Genomic DNA, 19510 nt, shown 5'->3' with positions numbered 1-19510 from the left:
ATTCCTAATATCGGCATAATAAGGACATTTAATAACAAAGTGATATTCATCATCGATATCAGTGAGGTTGCATAAAACACATTTGCGTTGATCTCTGACAATGTTCTGGTGTCTACCCGTTTCAATTAATAATTTGTGAGACGACACACGTAATTTAGCAATAATATTCCTATGTTTTTTATTTTCAACAATATGAAGATACGCAGATCTTTCGAATATTGGTTTCAATTCTTTATATAAAATCATTGATGATGTGACACTTGTATTCCACTTAGTGATATACTGGTCTCGTAATCTGGTTTTAAGTAGCGGTATTAATTGATTAGAGTTCACAGATTCGGGGAATAGCCATACATCGTTAAAACCGGTTTGGTTAAGAATGTCTCGTACTTTCGATGACCAATTGTTTGTGTTATTTTTGCGTTCAATTTCTAATCTCTGTGATAATTATGTGTTTAAGAATACAATTACCCTCTTTTACAGTATATAATTTCAAAAAGTATTTCACGATCCTGACATATCTGTCTAAATACAAGCGGAATCGACCAACTTCGGCATATAGCGATAATGAGTTTGTTGACATCTTAACATTCAATATTCTTTTACAAAATTTACGATGGACGCGCTCAATGTTTTCCGCTTTCATAAATCCCCATACCTCACAGTTATAGTTTAAAATTGATTATGCATATGCGTTAAATAAATTTAACATGATATGTATAGGCACGTTCATGTCTTTTGTGAGAGTGAACAAAGAATGCATCGCTTTTAAAGCTGTGCCATACAATGTATTTGTTGCGGACGCAAAAGATCCACCGCTTGAAATGACAATTCCAAGGTAATTACAATTGTTACAAATTTTTATTTCTTGACCTTTATATGTCCATTTTAATGTTTTACTAATTGTACCACCTTTTCGGATTACCATGACCTTTGTTTTTTCAATGTTTACCGTTAAATTCCACTTATCGCAGTAGGTTTCTAAATTGTTTAATGATTCTTGAAGACCATCCGGTGTTTCAGAAAATAAAGCCGACGTTACTATTAAATACGTCTGATAATTTACCCATGTGTTTAACCTGTAATTTCACTTCATCGTACATGGATCGAATAAGTGTTAATAGTTTACCGTCGATGCCCACATTAATCATCTTACTCCATAATTGGCCGCGATTGATGACGTCATATGCTTTGCGGTAGTCAATATAACAACAGTATAGTTTACCTTTATTCTGAAACTGTTTTTCTATAAGTGCATTAAGAATAAATATTGCATCGACCGTGCTACAGTTTGGTTTTAAGCCGAATTGTGCGTCCGTTAGAATGTCATTCGTTTCTGCCCATTGTTTAAGCCGTTCATTTAATATGCTTGTAAACAATTTCGCAAATCAACTTATTAAAGTAATTCCCCGATAGTTATTTGGATCTGATATGTCCCCACGTTTATGAATTGGTATTATAATACCAGATGACCAGCTGCGCGGAAAACGCTTTTTATCAAGTATGTAGTTAAACAATATTTATAACGGTCTGACGATTACATCGATTGTTTCAGTAAAATATTCATATATAATATTGTCATGCGCATGAGCTTTATTGTTTTTCAACCGTTTGGTTGCCCTAATAATTTCTTCTGTCGATATAGGATTATCGAGTTCGGGGTACGAGGGTTCTGTGTTAAACCTATTGTCAAATTCATGTAAAAAAGTATCGGGTTCAAACGAATTTATATTTAGGTCACCTTCGTCCGCTAATTTACTGAAATAATCGTGGAATTCGATTAACGGTATCGTATTTGAGTTTTGTGATGTAGTTTTACGTTTAAATAATTTCCAAAACTCACGGGGTGATTTCCTTCTCATAGTGTTCATATGCTTGCTTTGATCAGTGTTGTACTTTAATTTAGTTTTTCTACAAGTATACTTATAATCCTTTTTCGATGCAATCATTTGTTCTCGTGTACGCTCGTTTTTGTTAAGATTATACTCGTATGTAGCTCTGGTACATTGAGATTGTTTGGTTTTACATTCTTCGTTAAACCACCTTTGTTTATTTGTATCATTATCTATAAACCCTTTACTTTCAAGATTTATAATGCGATTAAAATACTTTTCTCCTTTAGAATTTAAGTTATTCGAAAATTATCCCACTAGGATATCCGGATCAGAGTTTGAATCAATTTGTGATAATAACATGTGTTCCAGATTATGTACATCGCACGAAACATCACGAAGAAAGTCGCATTTGTTCTCGGGTTTCCATTTAAAATAAACAATCGGATTAATATTACTAGTCGAAACAGCGTTATTCGTGCGGAGAGCAAATGTCAGCGGCGCATGGTTCGAGAATTCCGTGAAATCGTTAACGGTAAAATCTAAAATGTCCGTAAAATTGGAGTGCGCAGTTAATAAATAATCAACTAAGCTTTCACCATTATGTGTATAGCACGTTATTTTACCAATATTTTGATCGTTATGTAAACGTCCGTTCACGATACGAATATTAGTCGCTTTACAAATATCTAACAGGTTGTCTCCAAATCGATTCGAAGTAAGGTCACAAGTTGAGCGTGGGATTAAGGTTTCAATATCTGGGACAGTATCAAAATCGGTATCGCTTATATACCTATCATTTTTGATGTAATCAGCTTTATTTCCCGTTCGCGAGTTTGTGTCTCTAGTAAAAAATACCTTTCCTTTGGTTTGATAAAAATTAATATCTAATTCAATAGTTTGAAAAATATCATAAGTATACAAAGAGTGGACAGGGGAATTTTCAGGTGCAATATATACAACACATAAATATACATCTGATTCAATATTAAAAAACATTTTATCTAATTTAAGCCAAACAATGCAATCAATGTCATTTTTTACTAATGTAACACCTTTACGAATATAGTCTTTAATGTAAATCACAATACCAGCACTCGAGCGCTTCGCTCTACGGTGTTGCAATCGTCTGTATGAGTGAATAGCCTTTTAGGTCTAGGGTAGAGTCTTTATTTGTCCAAGTTTCAGTAAGACAGTAAGTAAGATAGTGTCATAAGCGCTTTGATATTGTAATTTGATGACAATAACACACTAATAATGACAATAACACAACGCTGTTGACGATATCACGACGCTCATGACAATATCGTAGCGCTCATGACAATATGATAGTACTTATGACAATATCACAGCGATAATGACAATAACACAGCGCTGATGACAAATCAGAGCGCTCATGACAAATCACAGCGCCAATGACTATAACACAGCGCTAATTTTTAAAAAGATGACAATATCAAAGCTTATTACAATATCAAAGCGATTATGACAATAGCAGAGCGCTTATGACAATAACACATGGCTGATTACAATATCACAGCGCTCATGACAATAACACAGCGATAATAACATTATTAAAGCGCTGAATACAATCATACAGTGGTAATGAGAATATGACAGCGCTAATATCACAGCGCTTAGGACAATATCACATCGCTAATGCCTGTCACGTAGTAACACATTGTGAACACACAGTAACAACCAAAGTTCATTTCTGATTTCATCGCGATTAATTTATGTTGAATATTTCTTTTAACACAACGGTTGCTAATGTACACGAAATACAATTTTACAGCGCGTCAGCCAATATGGCCGCCACGTCAAGAAGACGTTACAACTCTCCAAGTTCTTTTCAAATCTAACCGCAGATTCTCTTCTACTAACTAAAAACACTGCATTTTATCCCCAGGTTAATTTACATAAAATTTACTTGTAATTCCCATTTGTCACCAAGGTCCGGGCGTATTATTTATTGGTTGATTCGTCAGAATATTCTAGAAGGAACAATTTTTCATGTATTTACTTGCTTGGCAAATATACTAAAATCTAATCAATTTATATTGGTACAGAGTAATCCCGTTATATTCGTCAGTACCATAACTTGTGTATCCTATGCAAATAGTTGACCCTTTCATCTGTGCTGTTTGATGACCATGTGTGGGTACTTTTAATCTCGTGTCTATATGCTGACCCTGAACTCATTGTTAAGTATATGTCCTCCGATTCTTTTATCTATATGACTTTTCATTTTATTGATCCCAATTATACCCCACCCTGTGTGTAAACGTATTTGTGTTCTTACTTGAAATAAATCTTAAACCAGGGCTTGGTTTATGTGTACTCTTAAATTATTTGTAAATGACAAATATCTCACAAAAATGTATTATTAAATTCTCAAACTTCGTCCTAACACTGCATATACATATTATGGAAATATCCCCTTATTAATTTCCATCATAAGAATAAACTCATAAGAATAAACGATATGTTATAAGCTGTTACATGACATGCCAATATCAAAGCGCTTAGGACAATATTGAAACACTGACTTCAATAAAATCGTGCTTATGACAATATCACCGAGCTAATGAAAATATCACTTCGCTAATGACAATATCACAGCGCTTATGACAAAATCACATCGCTAATGCCAAATACACCGCGCCTAGGATGATTACTTCGCTAATGACAATATCACAGCGCTTATGACATAATCAAAGGTACAATCCATTATCTTTGCGCTAATAACAATATCAAAGCGCTGAGGACATTAACCAAGCGCTAATGACCAACAATAACGCAGCGCTAAAAACAATAAAACAGCTCTAAAGAGAATATCACAGCGCTTATGACGCTAATGTTGGACCGTGCGAGAGCAATTGATTGACATATTACACAATAAACACCAATTACATCGCTGCTGTAACACACAAGCGGCTACTTTGCTGACATAATGCTCTCTGATTTTTCAAATCGACAAATAAAGCAATAAGCGTTGTAAAAACTCACCAACAATGCTCACAGATATTCCTGACCAGAAACAGCATAGTGATATTAATTTTTCATTTAATATCTGCACTTATTTATTAAATCATGTAAGAATCGTAATAATTTTTGCATTACCGTTTTGTATCGGTCGATGAACAACTCTGGTGTTCTGATGCGTGGCTATGTTTCAGCCAAAATGTTTTTTCCCAATGCATCAGACCGATAAACAACGGTTATTCTTACATTATTTCTTAAATTAACCAAATCGGCGCAAATAACGAGGATCCGACACCAAGAGCTTAGTTAATATGGTAGCAACAGATAAACACCGCAGGAGAGAAATATGGTTTAACAATTGCAATAAATGCTGGAAACTTTAACGACAGAATGCGTACAGTTGTATATACATGTACACGTATATGCACACTTTGACCATTGCTATACTGTCGTATCAGCACTCTACGTGCTCAACAGACATAGTTCGTTGTAGAAGTGAATGCTTCAAAGTACAGTGAACGAGTATAATTAACGATTATACGAACTGATGGCAAATAGAGCAAAAATATGAGCTGAATTAACCGAAATACACGTTTACCGGTTTATAGCACATAGAGACGGATCCAGATGAACATGTCCTAACATGTCCTGGATTGAGGGGGGGGGGGGGGGGGGGTCCGCATAAGTCGGCATGAGGGTGTGGGGGCGTTAAGTGACTTGATATCTGGGCATTCTAACTACGGTCATTCTAATTTCACCGATTTAGTTACTCGTTTAATCATTCATTCAGTCAGTCTTCGTTTAGTAATTCGCCATGCCGACCGACATCAAAACCACCAAATGAATGGTTTGTTATTTATTATTTAGTGAGACTCACTGGCTATTGTATGACAAATAATTGTTGTATACCACGAAAACAGATATCATTGTTTCTTGATTGTTTTCAATTTATATTGTTTGATAATATACATTTATACATGTTAATAATACGATCTTAAACAAACACATGTATCGGGTGTATGCTTGTAACAACGCCTGCATTTAGGGAATCGCAGACGGAAATGTCAGAAAAAAACGCGATTCCCTAACGCGGGGAAGAGATATCAGCTTATGTTTTAGAAATATATGCACGCATGCCGCACGGAAATAACGTATATGTTACAATCATCAGTATATTTTTTGTTTATACAATTTTCCCAGGGGAGACAAACATACGTTCTCTCGATAGCATATCATAGACGGAGTTATGCCATGTTAACGTATTGCTGTTAGATCATGTATATAATACATAATAATACAACCATAATCTAGTATGAACACGTGACCACTTTGTGGTAAGATTATGTAAAGCTTGGTCCTTATCTGAAGATGCCACGCGGCAGTGACTTCATCAACCAATTTGTGCAGTAATCCAGGGGTGTCTGTCACACTAACTATTAAACTGACATCATAACAATTAATGGCATAAACGTTATGTTTATTGCCAACACTTACCCGACCCGTGAGTACCTAGTTTCCATTCTAATTGCGTTTGTTTATAAATTATTTAAATTTCAACGCAATAATACACGATCAACTTACTTAGACGATAATACAGTTATGAGCTACAATGATTCTATTTTAGATAACAATATTATGACGTCTATCAGCGTAACGGTATCAAAAGTAGTAATGTTGCGATCGTTAAATATATGTTGTATTATAAACTAAAAATTGGATACATATTTCAATAAACAAATTTGAGTTACTTTGACAGTGAAACGTCTGACGACGAATTCAACACCATTTCATAATTTACTGTAACATTTTATCTATGGAATATGCCTTTAAAGCCAAATAAATGCTCACAAGGAATATTTCGTAAACTATTTCGTACAATAAAAATAAGCCATAAAAAATTCGTGCCCCTTTAATAGCAATAGCCAACATTTCAATGCTAGATGTGGTCTGGTAACATAGATTTAACGAGATACAAAATGCTCGTTTTTTATTTTTTGTATGACAATTCATTCCATGTGAATTTCCCGCCACGATATCCGAACATTTACGAGCGAACGTCAGATTGGCTCCGGGAAGCTCGTGTGAACTACGCGAGAGCTCGTAAATGTTTGTATATCTTCGCGGGAAATTTTGAACCATAACCAAATTTTACAATAAAATACTACTTCCAGCTATCTCCATTAAAGATTTGTTGCAACGGGAACTGACCCCATCATTATGAAGGAGATTATTGGTGTGTGTGTATTTCGAAGTTTAAGAGGTCTTTTCCGAGCTTCCTAGACTAACGAAAGTTAGGACGAATTTTGAATTCAAGCTGCAATGTCTAGCTATTTCGTTCTTACTGACAGATATTTCAATTTTGGTTTGGTCTTGTGTTGTTTGGGAAAGCCGGAGAACCCGGAGTAAACCCTAACTGTCGGGTATGGTGACCACCAACCAAACTCATATGCTGTCAGGAACGGGAACTGAACCCGGGTCACCTAGGTGAGAAGCGAATGTACCAACCACAGCAAGGAGATTTTTGGTAAATTATGGTAAAATTATTATAAAATATTTAAAATTGTTTATTTAACATGGGTTATACTATAAAATGATACATTAAAATCAACCATAAACCATAATAAGTCGTACGTGTGATTGTTAAAAATGCTATGTATTTTATTTAAAGAGAGCTAACAAGAAAGTCTAAATAGTGTCGTGTTTACCTAATATATTACAAATGTTTCAACACCAGATTAGTGATTATATGTCTGCTGTTTTGGAAAATAAAATTATCAATGTCACAAAGAACAGAACAGAAGTGTATTAAGACGTATGCCTATGTATATTGTCTTTAATGCATACACTTGTAAATAAAATAACGTCACCATTACTATATATATACTATTGCTGAAATGTTGTTCGAAAATGGCTCATAAAATGGAAATATTTTAAATTTTGGTTCATAATGTGAACATTCATCTAAATGTTTACTTAAATGCATCTATCTTGTAGTGGGGTCTGGCATTTGTTGTTCATGGACAGATCGTCTATTTCTAAGTTTATCGCCAGTTTGGTCTACATAATATTTTTTGAATCCATTGCATACTAATACATAAATCACATTGTGTATATCATATGACAAATTGGTTTTTATTTTGAACACTTTGCCATTAATTTTTTTCAAAAAGAATTCCCTTCAATAATATAACCACAAAGGGCGCATTATGGTCATTACAATTGGATACTCTTGGTTCTTGAGATGAAAAGTAAGATTTGGTTAACAGTCGTTTTTAATTATGTGGCTATCGCTTACATTTTATTATTTTCTGATCTGAAATTATTTTATTCATAACCGTGTCCGTTTTTAAAATGTCAATGTTGATTTTTAATACGCAACAGTTCTTTATTTTTTGAATTTTGTGTTGAAAAAATGGAATTATATTACTATTGTCTTTTTGTGTTGATTTTGAAAGTAATCCATGTTAAGGGATGGAAAGTGCATTTTTAATACCTGTATTTAAAATAGATTTCGGATATTTTCTTTGTATAAGTGAATGCTTAAGTTCGTTTAAAAGTTTTAGTTTAAGTGTATCATTCGAAACTAAGGTACAAATCCGTTTAACTAAATTGAAAGGAATATTTATCTTTGTGTGTTTATTATGAGACGAGGTAAAATTAAGATATTGTTTAGAATCAGTTTCTTTGTAATACGGGCAAAAGCCCGAAGGGCGTTGACCGTTTAATTGTATCACTTTTCTGAAATACAAATTTACTTATCTGATAGGGTATTGAAGTCAAATATTTCCTGCCCGCGTCGTCTGTTTTCGCGATGCATAGGCAGTTTACTTGTAGCAACACAGACACCTCGACAAACGCCATATCGCATGTATTTGCATACCTCAATAAAAAATACGACAAGAAATTAATTATTTTGTAGGTAATGGTACTCTTTCTCCTTGCATTATATGATTTTCTACGATCAAAATACGTCTGTTTGCCTCCCTGTGTGACACTTCCTGTTTCCCATAATGCATTGTAAATTGAAAATTGTTCTAGATGTTGTTAACAAAATCTTAAAACAGATAACTCGTCTACATTATTTGCGTACTTCCGGTTTACAATATCGAATAAGATTAGTTTCGAATTAACTTCTTTAATGAACCCAATATTCTATAGTTAATATTATCCCTTTACATAAATAAACAATTGTTTAAAAGTTTAATTTGTTCACAACATGAACGGCCGCGTTTCTTTCGTCGACAACTATACATGTCTGTGTGACGTCACTGCTTTCATCAATACGTCATTAAGAAGTGAAAATTGAAACTGACATACTCTGGTGGATGTTTACATTTTTGAAATTTAATAAATTAATGGAATGCATGCGATTGGTAAGTAATTATTCAATTAAAATATTTCGTTTGGTTACATAAAACATCAATCTATAATTATATTGCTAAAGATTACCTTTGATAACATGGGAACTGTTTTCGGCACATACAAAATTTCGCCGATTTTAAAGTTAAGGTCATTATTATTCAGTCAAACTAATGGAACATAAAAGTTATCATTTTATTAAGTTTTGGAGTTATTCTTGAGTATATTCTACGTGATTATTCTAAAGACCCTTTCTTTTGTGATGTATTAAGTTACATTGTGATTGTAAACAATATTGCATCTCCGACTCATACTCGATAATTTTCGTACCAAACTGTTTCAAACTGTAAAAAATCAAACTGTGCATACATACACATTGGAAATAGACTAATTCATATGCACATTTCATGGATTCTCTTTGATTTTCTTTTAGAAGTTGCTCTGTCAAATGCTGGACTTCACACATTCCATGCAGCATTCTGCTGAGCAAAACTGACTGCGTGCTTTGTACTCAACAACTAAGCAATTCTGGACCTATAAAGCTTGACCTGGAATGGAACATTAGCAATTGTGACTCTGTAATGTTCAACGTTAGTGGACTGTAAAGAAACTGCAATTATTGTGAAGAGACTATGTATGTATGTAAGCAAAAAGAATATACAGCATAACAAATATCAGGTGTGATAACAATGTCAAAGAAAAGTGAAATTAACAATTTGCAATCAGGCATGTCAAATGAATTGTTGATATTAAAATGATAGTTCCCAGACAGCTCTGGACGTTTTTTTCTGTATTTCTATTACTAGTATTAATTCATAAAATGTATGCCACAATTAAAAAGCACACTCTGTTTAGAGACCATTGTGTTGTCTCATTGTGTGATGATGAATTTGAGTAATACATTGTACATTAAACAATATCTACTAAGTTGTTTTTAAATATCAGATTTCTTGTTTATTATATAAATGAATGTTAATTTTTGCTTAAATATAAATGTGCATAATGCAGTGCCAGTAGCACACTTTGCAATATTTTTATTACAAAAGAGTGTGTTGTACACTTGAACTTATACCTATAATTAATAATCCTTGCCTAAAAATTCATTTGACACACCTGAGACCATGTTGTGTATTACCATTATTATTTTGCACATTATGCTGACACTTTGAAAAAAATGGCAAATAAGCGAAAAGCAGAAGTTTAGTCTTGTCAACTGTCTCTGATTAATTTTTTGAAGACCATATAAGAAGCGAAAGTGTTATGATCATACGGTATTCATTTTATTTGATGACTGCTTGTTATTATTTCTTCATAGAAGGCGTACTGGATGAGTGGAGTATGTTTTTTTGGTTCTACACCTTTGATGAAGTCAATTCATGGACATTTAGTGCCATGACTGAGCGTGTTTTTTAACTAACAAACGCGTGGTAGAAACTTATCCGAATATATGCAAACTCATAACAGTGTGTCTAATACTACATTTGTTGAGTTCACAGAAACAATGGCGAGAAGTTAAGGGTATAAATGAACATACTGAATGTGTTATTTTGTTTATAAGCTTGAACATACAAAAACTTGACTTTAATCAATTGGGATGTACATGCAGTTTAATAATCAGGTTGTTATTTTATAATCATATTCATGTGGAAACTGCCTCATTCACATGCTTTACTTTCAAAACATGAAAATGAATTAAATGAAATTAAAATAAACGAAATAATGTAATTAAATCCAGGTGAACAATATTTGATTATATTTTTTATTTAAATATGGTTTGGTAAATTATTTACTGGTAAAACAATTCATGTTGGTAACAGTAAATTCGTGATAATAAGTATGTTGTTGTGTATTTTTTGTCTCACACATAAAGTGACAGGTACATTCATATATTAAGCGTTAAGCTTATGATGTGGGTCTTCATCATAAATCTAAATTTTGCTTCTAGTATTTTCTCCTAAGCACCAACCTAGTAATGTTCAATCTGTGTATGCCATAAGCGATGGTTTTTATACGCCCGTATAAAATACGGGACGTATTATGTGAAACCCCTTGGCGGCGGGCGGCGGGCGGCGGGCGGCGGGCGGAAGGCATCACTTTGTCCGGACTCTAATTCAAATTGTATTCATCCGATCTTCACCAAACTTGGTCAGCAGTTGCATCTAGTTGATATCTAGGCCAAGTTCGAATATGGGTCATGCCGGGTCAAAAACTAGGTCATAGGGTCAATAAGTGCATTTTCAAAGGGGCCACTTTGTCCGGACTCTATTTCAAATTGTATTCATCCGATCTTCACCAAACTTGGTCAGCAGTTGCATCTAGTTGATATATAGGCCAAGTTCGAATATGGGTCATGCCGGGTCAAAAACTAGGTCATAGGGTCAATTAGTGCATTTTCAACGGCGCCACTTTGTCCGGACTCTAATTCAAATTGTATTCATCCGATCTTCACCAAACTTGGTCAGTAGTTGCATCTAGTTGATATCTAGGTCAAGTTCGAATATGGGTCATGCCGGGTCAAAAACTAGGTCACAAGGTTACTTAGTGCATTTCAAGCATTTAGCATGGTGTCCGCTCTCTAATTGAAGTAGTTTGCATCTGATCATCACCTAATTTGGTCAGAAGTTGAGTCTAGATGATATGTAGATCAAATTCGAATATGGGTCATGCCGGGTCAAAAACGAGGTCACGATCGGACACATAATGAATTTCAAGCATTTAGCATGGTGCCCGCTCTCTAATTGAAGTAGTTTTCATTTGATCTTCACCAAATTTAGTCAGATGTTACATCTAAATGATATCTAGGTCAAGTTCAAATATGGGTCATGCCGGGTCAATAACTAGGTCTCGAGGTCACTTAGTGCATTTCAAGCATTAAGCATGGTGTCCAAAACCTCCGAACGGGCGTATCTTGTGACAGTTTGGCACTCTTGTTACCAACTGTTAATTCCAGAGGATTCGGAAAAGTACAAAAAGTTTTTCATTTACATATGCAGGAGATACATTTACGATGTTGATGATTTAGACATGGGACCAAAATAATGAAGTACGGCCCCTTTCTTTTTTATGCTTAAGTTAAATAAAATCGTTTTATAAAAAATCTCGCCCTAAAACATAATTGGCATCCCTGCATATGGAAAACATCAATAAAACACAGTTTTGCGAATTTTTTTTATATATATTTTTTTAATTCTAACATTGTTTTTAAAAGTAAACAAAAAATGAAATACATGTTTACGAGTTTGAAAACAGTACAAGGGATTACTATACATAAAGCATAGCTTCATAAACTTGTTTAAGATTAAAACAACATACTGTAAACGTATAGAAATTCGTCGGTATGAAATTTTGTGGTTTAATGAAAAAACAACTAATTCGTTGGCACGTAATTTCGTGGATTTCAAATAAAAAAACAACTTATTCGTTGATACTTAATTTCGTGGATTTCAAATTTTCGGGGAAGAATTACCGTCATAATTATTAAAATTTTATTAAAACGACCAGAGTAATAACGAAGCATAATCTGCTTATCTGTGTTAACAGCAAACATCGAGGTTAACGTGCACTGAAGCATGAAAGTGTTGCCGATAATTGTCAATAAGAGCGATAAAGCGGCGCAATACGTCAGTCCCGGAAATCCACATTTGGATTTTTCCAATATATAGCTCACGTGATCCCGGTACAAACAAACCTACGCGAGGCGCGAATATTTGAGTGTTTTATACACCTAACTTTTTCAAATCGCTGACTTATCAATTTTAATATGGTAACCAAACGGTGTAGCTGGGGAAAATGCACAAGTGACACTAGGTACAAAGACCGGCCACATATGAAAGATGTATTTTTCCATCCATTTCCCAAACCAAAAACGTCCATCGAACGATGCAAACTGTGGGTCAAGAACTGCGGCAGACCACACGAAGATTTATCAGTGGACATGATTCGTCCGCATCACTTCGTATGTTCGAAGGTGATAGTTTAATTAATTTTATTTGTGTCATGTGAATTTAAGCGGAATTTTAAATAAAATATTATAGCCTTCTGTATGTTTTATTTGTACCAAGCGCTTTCGAACCTAGATATTTGTAAACCCTATTGTTGTGAAGAGTAAAGTTATGATTTGGGTAGAAAAAAACAACAACGCAATTTTGAATACCAGAAGTAAAAAGGATTTTTAAAATATATTTACATTTATTTTAAATGAATAATTACTAACATGGCATTAACTGACATGTATGGTTCTTGATCTTAACCTTTATCGTTTTATGTCACAATTATCAATTGTTGAACACATCAACTGCAACCTGTACTGTACTGTAGACTGAACTTAAACTGTACTTAAGTGGCAAGTAATGCTAGTTGTTTTCCTGGCCCTATCTTAACATTGGCACATGCTATAAGCATAAAAAGAAAATATAATTTGGTAGATCTTGTTATAACCACTCATTTAATTTATGTTTCAGCATTTTCCCCCTGGTGCTACTGACCCTGTTCCAGCCATGTATTCATCTAATTCAACATCATCTTCGGGCAAACGCCCAGTTGAAAGAGCATCTCCAATAATCAAGCGCGGGACCACCAAGAATACAAAATTAAATTTTGCTCAGCACTCACCATCAGCACCTTTGACTGACAGTAATGATCTGAACCAACTGGAAAATCTGCCATTTTTCCATGATCTGGTTGCTTCTGATCAAGACCATTCACTTATCAAGACAGTGGCAACTTCTGTTACCCACCAGTGAAGCCAAACTGATAATACTATAGCTAATGATTTCATTAACAACATTTTAAAGAAAGATTCTAAATGTTTTCACTACACAGGATTACCTACTGTAGCCCTTTTGACATAGTTTTTTGAATGGATTTTTCCAGTTGCACAACGCATAAAGCTTTAGGATGGAAAATATAAGAACATACCCAGAAAAATGAAAACTCAAGGGAGGAAAAGAAACAAAGATGTGTTGTTTGTTGAATTATTAGTGTGCCTTGTTAAAATAAGAACGGGGTTTGGTTATGATCATTTATCATATCTTTTTGGTTTGTCAAAAAGTCACATTAGCAGGATTTTTATTTCTTGGACAAATCTGCTTCACCAATGTTTGAAACCCTTAATTGTGTGGCCCCACCGTGATATTGTTAAAGTAAACCTCCCTCTGCCCTTTTCTAGATACCCACGAACAAGAGCCATTATTGATTGTACAGAGTATTTTATACAAAAACCGATTAGACCTGCTGCACAGAAAGTAACTTGGTCCAGCTACAAACATTCAAATACTTTTAAAAAGCTTATAGCTATTTATCCATCTGGTACAATAATTTTCCATTCAAAAATATATACAGGCTCAGTTACCGATGCAAAAATTGTACAGAATAGTGAGTTTTTACAATATGTACAAGAAGGGGATGATATAATGGCAGACAGAGGTTTCAATATAAGACATTTGCTTTTGCCTAAACGAGCTACCCTCCATATCCCTGCCTTTACCCATGGTAAGTGCTTAAGCAGCAAAGCTGTTAAGAGGTCCCGGTCAATAGCATCTGTAAGAATTCATGTAGAAAGAGCCTTTAGAAGAATGAAAACTTTTAAAATTCTTTCAGGAATTATTCCTTTAAAATGCAGGTACTTATTGCACCAGATTACAACAATTCTATCAGTTTTGTGTAACCTCCAACCTTGCCTTGCTTAACTACATACATAATATGTGGATTATGAGCATTTTTTTTACAGAGCAGCATCCCTCAGAAGTATACAAACCTAATATATAGATAGGAGTGCTAAGAGATTCACCTTTCAATGAAAAAGGGCACATTTTGTTCAAACTTATTTATTTACGCTCGATTGCATCGAAAGCCTAAGGCTTCTTTGAAACGCTCTCGAGTCTGTTTCCGGGGAATAGAACCATAAGTTTGTGTCTATGGGGGAAGATCAAAAACAAACAAGAGATGTGTTTGTCAGAAACACAATGCCCCCTAATGCGCCGCTTTTTTTTACCTTTGACCTTGAAGGATGACCTTGACGTTTCACCACTCAAAATATGCAGCTCCATGAGATACACATGCATGCCAAATATCAAGTTGCTATGTTCAATAGTTCAAAAGTTATTGCATAACATTAATGAAATGTTAAAGTTTTGGGACAGAATGCAGCTGGAAAAATCCATTAAAACAACCATGTCAAAAAGGCAACAGTAGGTAATCCTGTATAGTGAAAAAATTACATGCAGATTAAAATCTTTCTTTCATATTCATTATATTATTCATATGCACCAGTGTATGTATATCTCTGGGTTTCCTTGGGGTTATTAACTCAGGACAATATAACTCAATACTGTTCAGTTTTTCTAGGTTTAATGTATTCTTAGAAATACATATAACGTGAGTCACAAATAGTTGCTCAAGATGTAGTTAATCTACAAAACGTTCCATCCTGTAAAATAAACAATTACATATTAAGTACGATGCATTATAATACTGGTAATATCATTATTAATATATATCATACTTATTTATACTATAAATAAGAAATGTCTTGTTCTAGTGGCCATTAACACCTGAACATTAAACATTATTATGCAATAAAATAGTAACAAACATACAAAGCAAAAAACATATATAACATGACAACAAACATGTTAATCACATGACAAGAACATTACATATCACATAGTACACAGTTTAATAACCAATTGGTGGTATTGAATGATTCCTCTCACTTCCAAATTCTACCCTCCTAGCTCACGTGATTGCTGTAAATTAAGCATGCACAAACATTATTAGGTGCATTGATTAGTAAAGAATTAAAACGATTTCAGATACTAAAGTATTAAAAGAAAGAATCGAATCCATTGTGCAACCATTTCAACAATCGCGAAAATACAAGATTTGACATTACAAACATGTCAAATTATTCTTTAAATACAAATGCAATAATAACACTGGATTGAATACAGTTCATATCAACCGAATACAACATATCAGCCAGTGGAAATCCTGATTAAAACTGATAAACGTAATGAAGAAAATGTCAACCTTTCTCTTCACAATTCCCACCAAAAGTGAACAAGAAGAAAACCATACCCAATAGTGTTAAAACTGCTCACAAGAAAACAGGTTACACGAATAAACAGGTTAAAAACCACTCGGGTACATACTCCCCCGCTTTCCTAAATGACGCCTCGTCATATAGTATACGTCTGTGTACGTCCATGTCATGTTACACACAAATTTATCTCCTATATACACTACTTGCTATTCACTATTAAATATTATTAACTATATACACTACTCTCTATTTACCACTACATAGTACTATTTATATCTGTAACACTTCTGAAAGTTTAACATGAAATCAAACTTTATCACTCAGCTTTGTAGTATACTTTGCAGTTCATACAAAGTTTTCCTTATACACTTTATATTATTAAAGTAATCTACTCTTTGTCAACTCCCCCACAACAGTTGTGACCGCACAATTTCAAAAGTATAACTTACAAAATATTCCTCAATAGTAAATGAGAATGATAAAAACACTTATTAAAACAATTCACATTTTATTATATAGAATACATACAATTCATTTCATAACAGCTCCAATTATCTGGTGAGCTATATTAGTATCAATTTGATCTAAAATACCAGCATTAAACAATACAGATAATGCTTCAATTTTACAATCATGAGAAGTTTCAACCATGCAATTAAGATAAATATCTTTAAGTCTATTTGGTGGATGTCTGTCTCTGGTAGATCTTCTCGGTACTGGGACTGGAGGTTCTCTAGTTGTTTCAGTTGCAACAGAATGGCTTCTCTGTGTCCTCTCTTCTATTCTAACATCCTGATCTGTGTCTGTATGCTGAATGTCTTTTTCAGTGTCATGTCCTAAGGGTTCTTCAGCTGCTTCTATACTGTTGCCTTGGAGTATCTCAGCTCCTTGACCAGTCATATCAGCAGCTTTTTCACCTGCTTCATCAGTTCTTTCTTCAGGTTCGTCTATGGTTTCTTCTGTCCGCTCAGCAGAAACAATTTCTTCTAAGTCTCTCAGACTATCTTCATGTTCTTCTTCTTGACTCTCTTCAATGTGTATATCTAAATCTGCTTCCTTCACTTCTATGCATGGATTTTGGGCGTCCCCAATTTGTTTTGTAGTAACTACAAAATCTAGTCCATCTTCATCTTCTTCATAAGTGACGTCACATACAACTGTCTCATCTTTGGCTTCTTTATCAGAACTCACTTCTGACCCATTTGAACTTTTCTCAAGTCCAATATTCTCTGTTCCCCCACTATCAAAAACTTCATTCTTACTTTTAATCAGAATCAATAAGTTTCTGTGGAGAACTTTTTCTCTACCTGAACCCATTTCTTTTACTCGGTACACTGGAATATTTGTTTGTGGTTGCTCAACCACAACATATTCTTGTTCTTCAAATCTATCAGCAATTTTATGCTTCCCATCAAATGACACTTTTCTTACTAGAAATGCAATTATATGCATAAACTAATGAGTTAATATAGTGTTTCCAATCTGTTTTCTGTTCTTTTTCAAGTGTTCCTAACATATCTAAAAGTGTCCTATAAAATCTCTCTGGTCCGGCATTCCCTTGGGGATGGTATGGAGTTGTATGGCTCTTTTTTATATTGGTCAAATTACATAGTTCTTTAATGATTTCACTTTCGAAATTGGCCCCTTGATCTGAATGTAGGCGTGTCGGTATTCCATAATGTATTATACAATTATTGTAGAATGCTTCTGCTGTTGTTTTGGCTGTCTGATTTCTAGTTGGTATGGCTAAAGCATATTTGGTGTAATGGTCTGTTATGACAAGTACATTGTCAATGTCTCCTTTAGCTGGTTCAAGTGTCAAATAATCAAATCACACTAACTCGAGTGGATATGTGGTATTAATGTTAACTAGTGGAGCTCTCTCATTAGTATTGTTCTTTCTTCTCAAACACCGTTCGCAACCATTAATCCACTGTTCTATATCTGCTGCTACACCTGGCCAATAAAATCTCTCTTTCGTTAATTTGGTTGTTCTCTCCTTTCCAGGATGACCTACATTGTTGTGCAATCCTGTTAATATTTCTTCTTTGTAACAGTCAGGTATGACAAGCTGTTCAATTAATCTATCTTCTTCTTTAATGTTTCTAAAAAGAATGCCTCTCTTTATTTTAAAATGTTTAAATTGTTTCCTCATAATAGAGTCTAGTTTAGAATTAAACTTTGTTGGTATTGTCTGGTCAATGACGGCTTTTCTACATCTATCAATTAAAGGATCATGTCTTTGTTTCTGTCGGATTTCTCTCAACTCCTTCTGTGCCAATCCTTGACCCAATTCTTCTGTTGCCTCAACAATGTGGATACTAGCCATTGGCAGAGTTTCTATTATTGACCTCACAGTATCTGAGTCGCTATTACAAATAGCTTTGACTGTTTGGTCATCTATTTGAATGACATTTTGTTGATGTAGTTTCTCGTATGGGTAACGACTCATCCCATCTGCATCAGCATTATTGGTTCCTGCTCTGTATGTTATACTGAAGTTGTATTGCCCTAATGCTGCAACCCATCTTTGTCCTGTTGCATCTAACTTGGCTGAAGTTAATATATAAGTCAGAGGATTGTTATCTGTAACAACAGAAAATGTTTTTATGGCTAAATAATCGGAGAACTTCTCAATTACAGCCCACTTCAGCGCTAGAAATTCTAATTTGAATGCGCTATAGTTACGCTCAGACTTAGTAAGAGCACGACTGGCGTAAGCTATGACTCGCTTTTGATCGCCTTGCTGCTGATACAACACAGCGCCTAATGCTTTATTAGAAGCATCTGTGTGTAGTTCAAAAGAACTCTCAAAGTCTGGATAGGCAAGAACTTTGGTTAGCAAAGTATTTCTTTTAATTTATCAACTGTAGCTTGTTCAACTTCAGTCCATTTCCAATCTTTAGAATTTTTATGTTTATTTTTGTTTACTGTAGGAGGTAAAAGTTCATTCAATGGCCTTGTTAATTTACTGAAATCTTTAAAAAAGCGTCGATAATATCCTGCGAAGGCTAAGAAAGATCTCAATTCATCTGAATTTTCTGGTACTGGCCAATTTTTTACTTTTTCAATTTTAGCTGGATCTGTTTCAATCCCTTCACTGCTAACAGCATGTCCAAGAAAAGTGACTTTGGGTTGAAAGAAAAAACATTTTTCAGGCGCCAATTTCAAATTGCAAGATTTCAATCTATTTAAAACAGTATTAAGTCTCTCTAAGTGTTGTTCAAATGTGTCGCTAAAAATTATCAAGTCATCAAGGAAAACTACACATATGCGCATGTTGAGTCCTTTC

At 34.3% G+C, this 19510-nt stretch overlaps 1 protein-coding gene across 1 annotated transcript in view; it reads right to left on the bottom strand.

Annotated features, from left to right (window-relative positions):
• The window catches only part of LOC127834147 (mediator of DNA damage checkpoint protein 1-like), a 29566-nt gene extending 11019 nt beyond the window's left edge, over positions 1-18547 (bottom strand). The window contains exons 1-2 of the mRNA XM_052359781.1: positions 18436-18547; positions 16848-17648 (exon numbers count right to left, since the gene is read on the bottom strand). Of these exons, the coding sequence (XP_052215741.1) occupies positions 16848-17648; positions 18436-18547 (913 nt within the window). The remainder of the gene's footprint in view (positions 1-16847; positions 17649-18435) is intronic.
• Positions 18548-19510: the final 963 nt, after the last annotated feature.

The sequence above is a fragment of the Dreissena polymorpha genome, chromosome 6 (genome assembly GCF_020536995.1).
Source record: "Dreissena polymorpha isolate Duluth1 chromosome 6, UMN_Dpol_1.0, whole genome shotgun sequence".
In the NCBI taxonomy this organism is placed as follows: Eukaryota; Metazoa; Mollusca; class Bivalvia; order Myida; family Dreissenidae; genus Dreissena; species Dreissena polymorpha.
Note: the sequence above shows the minus strand (reverse complement) of the source record. Positions and strands in the feature narration are given on the sequence as shown.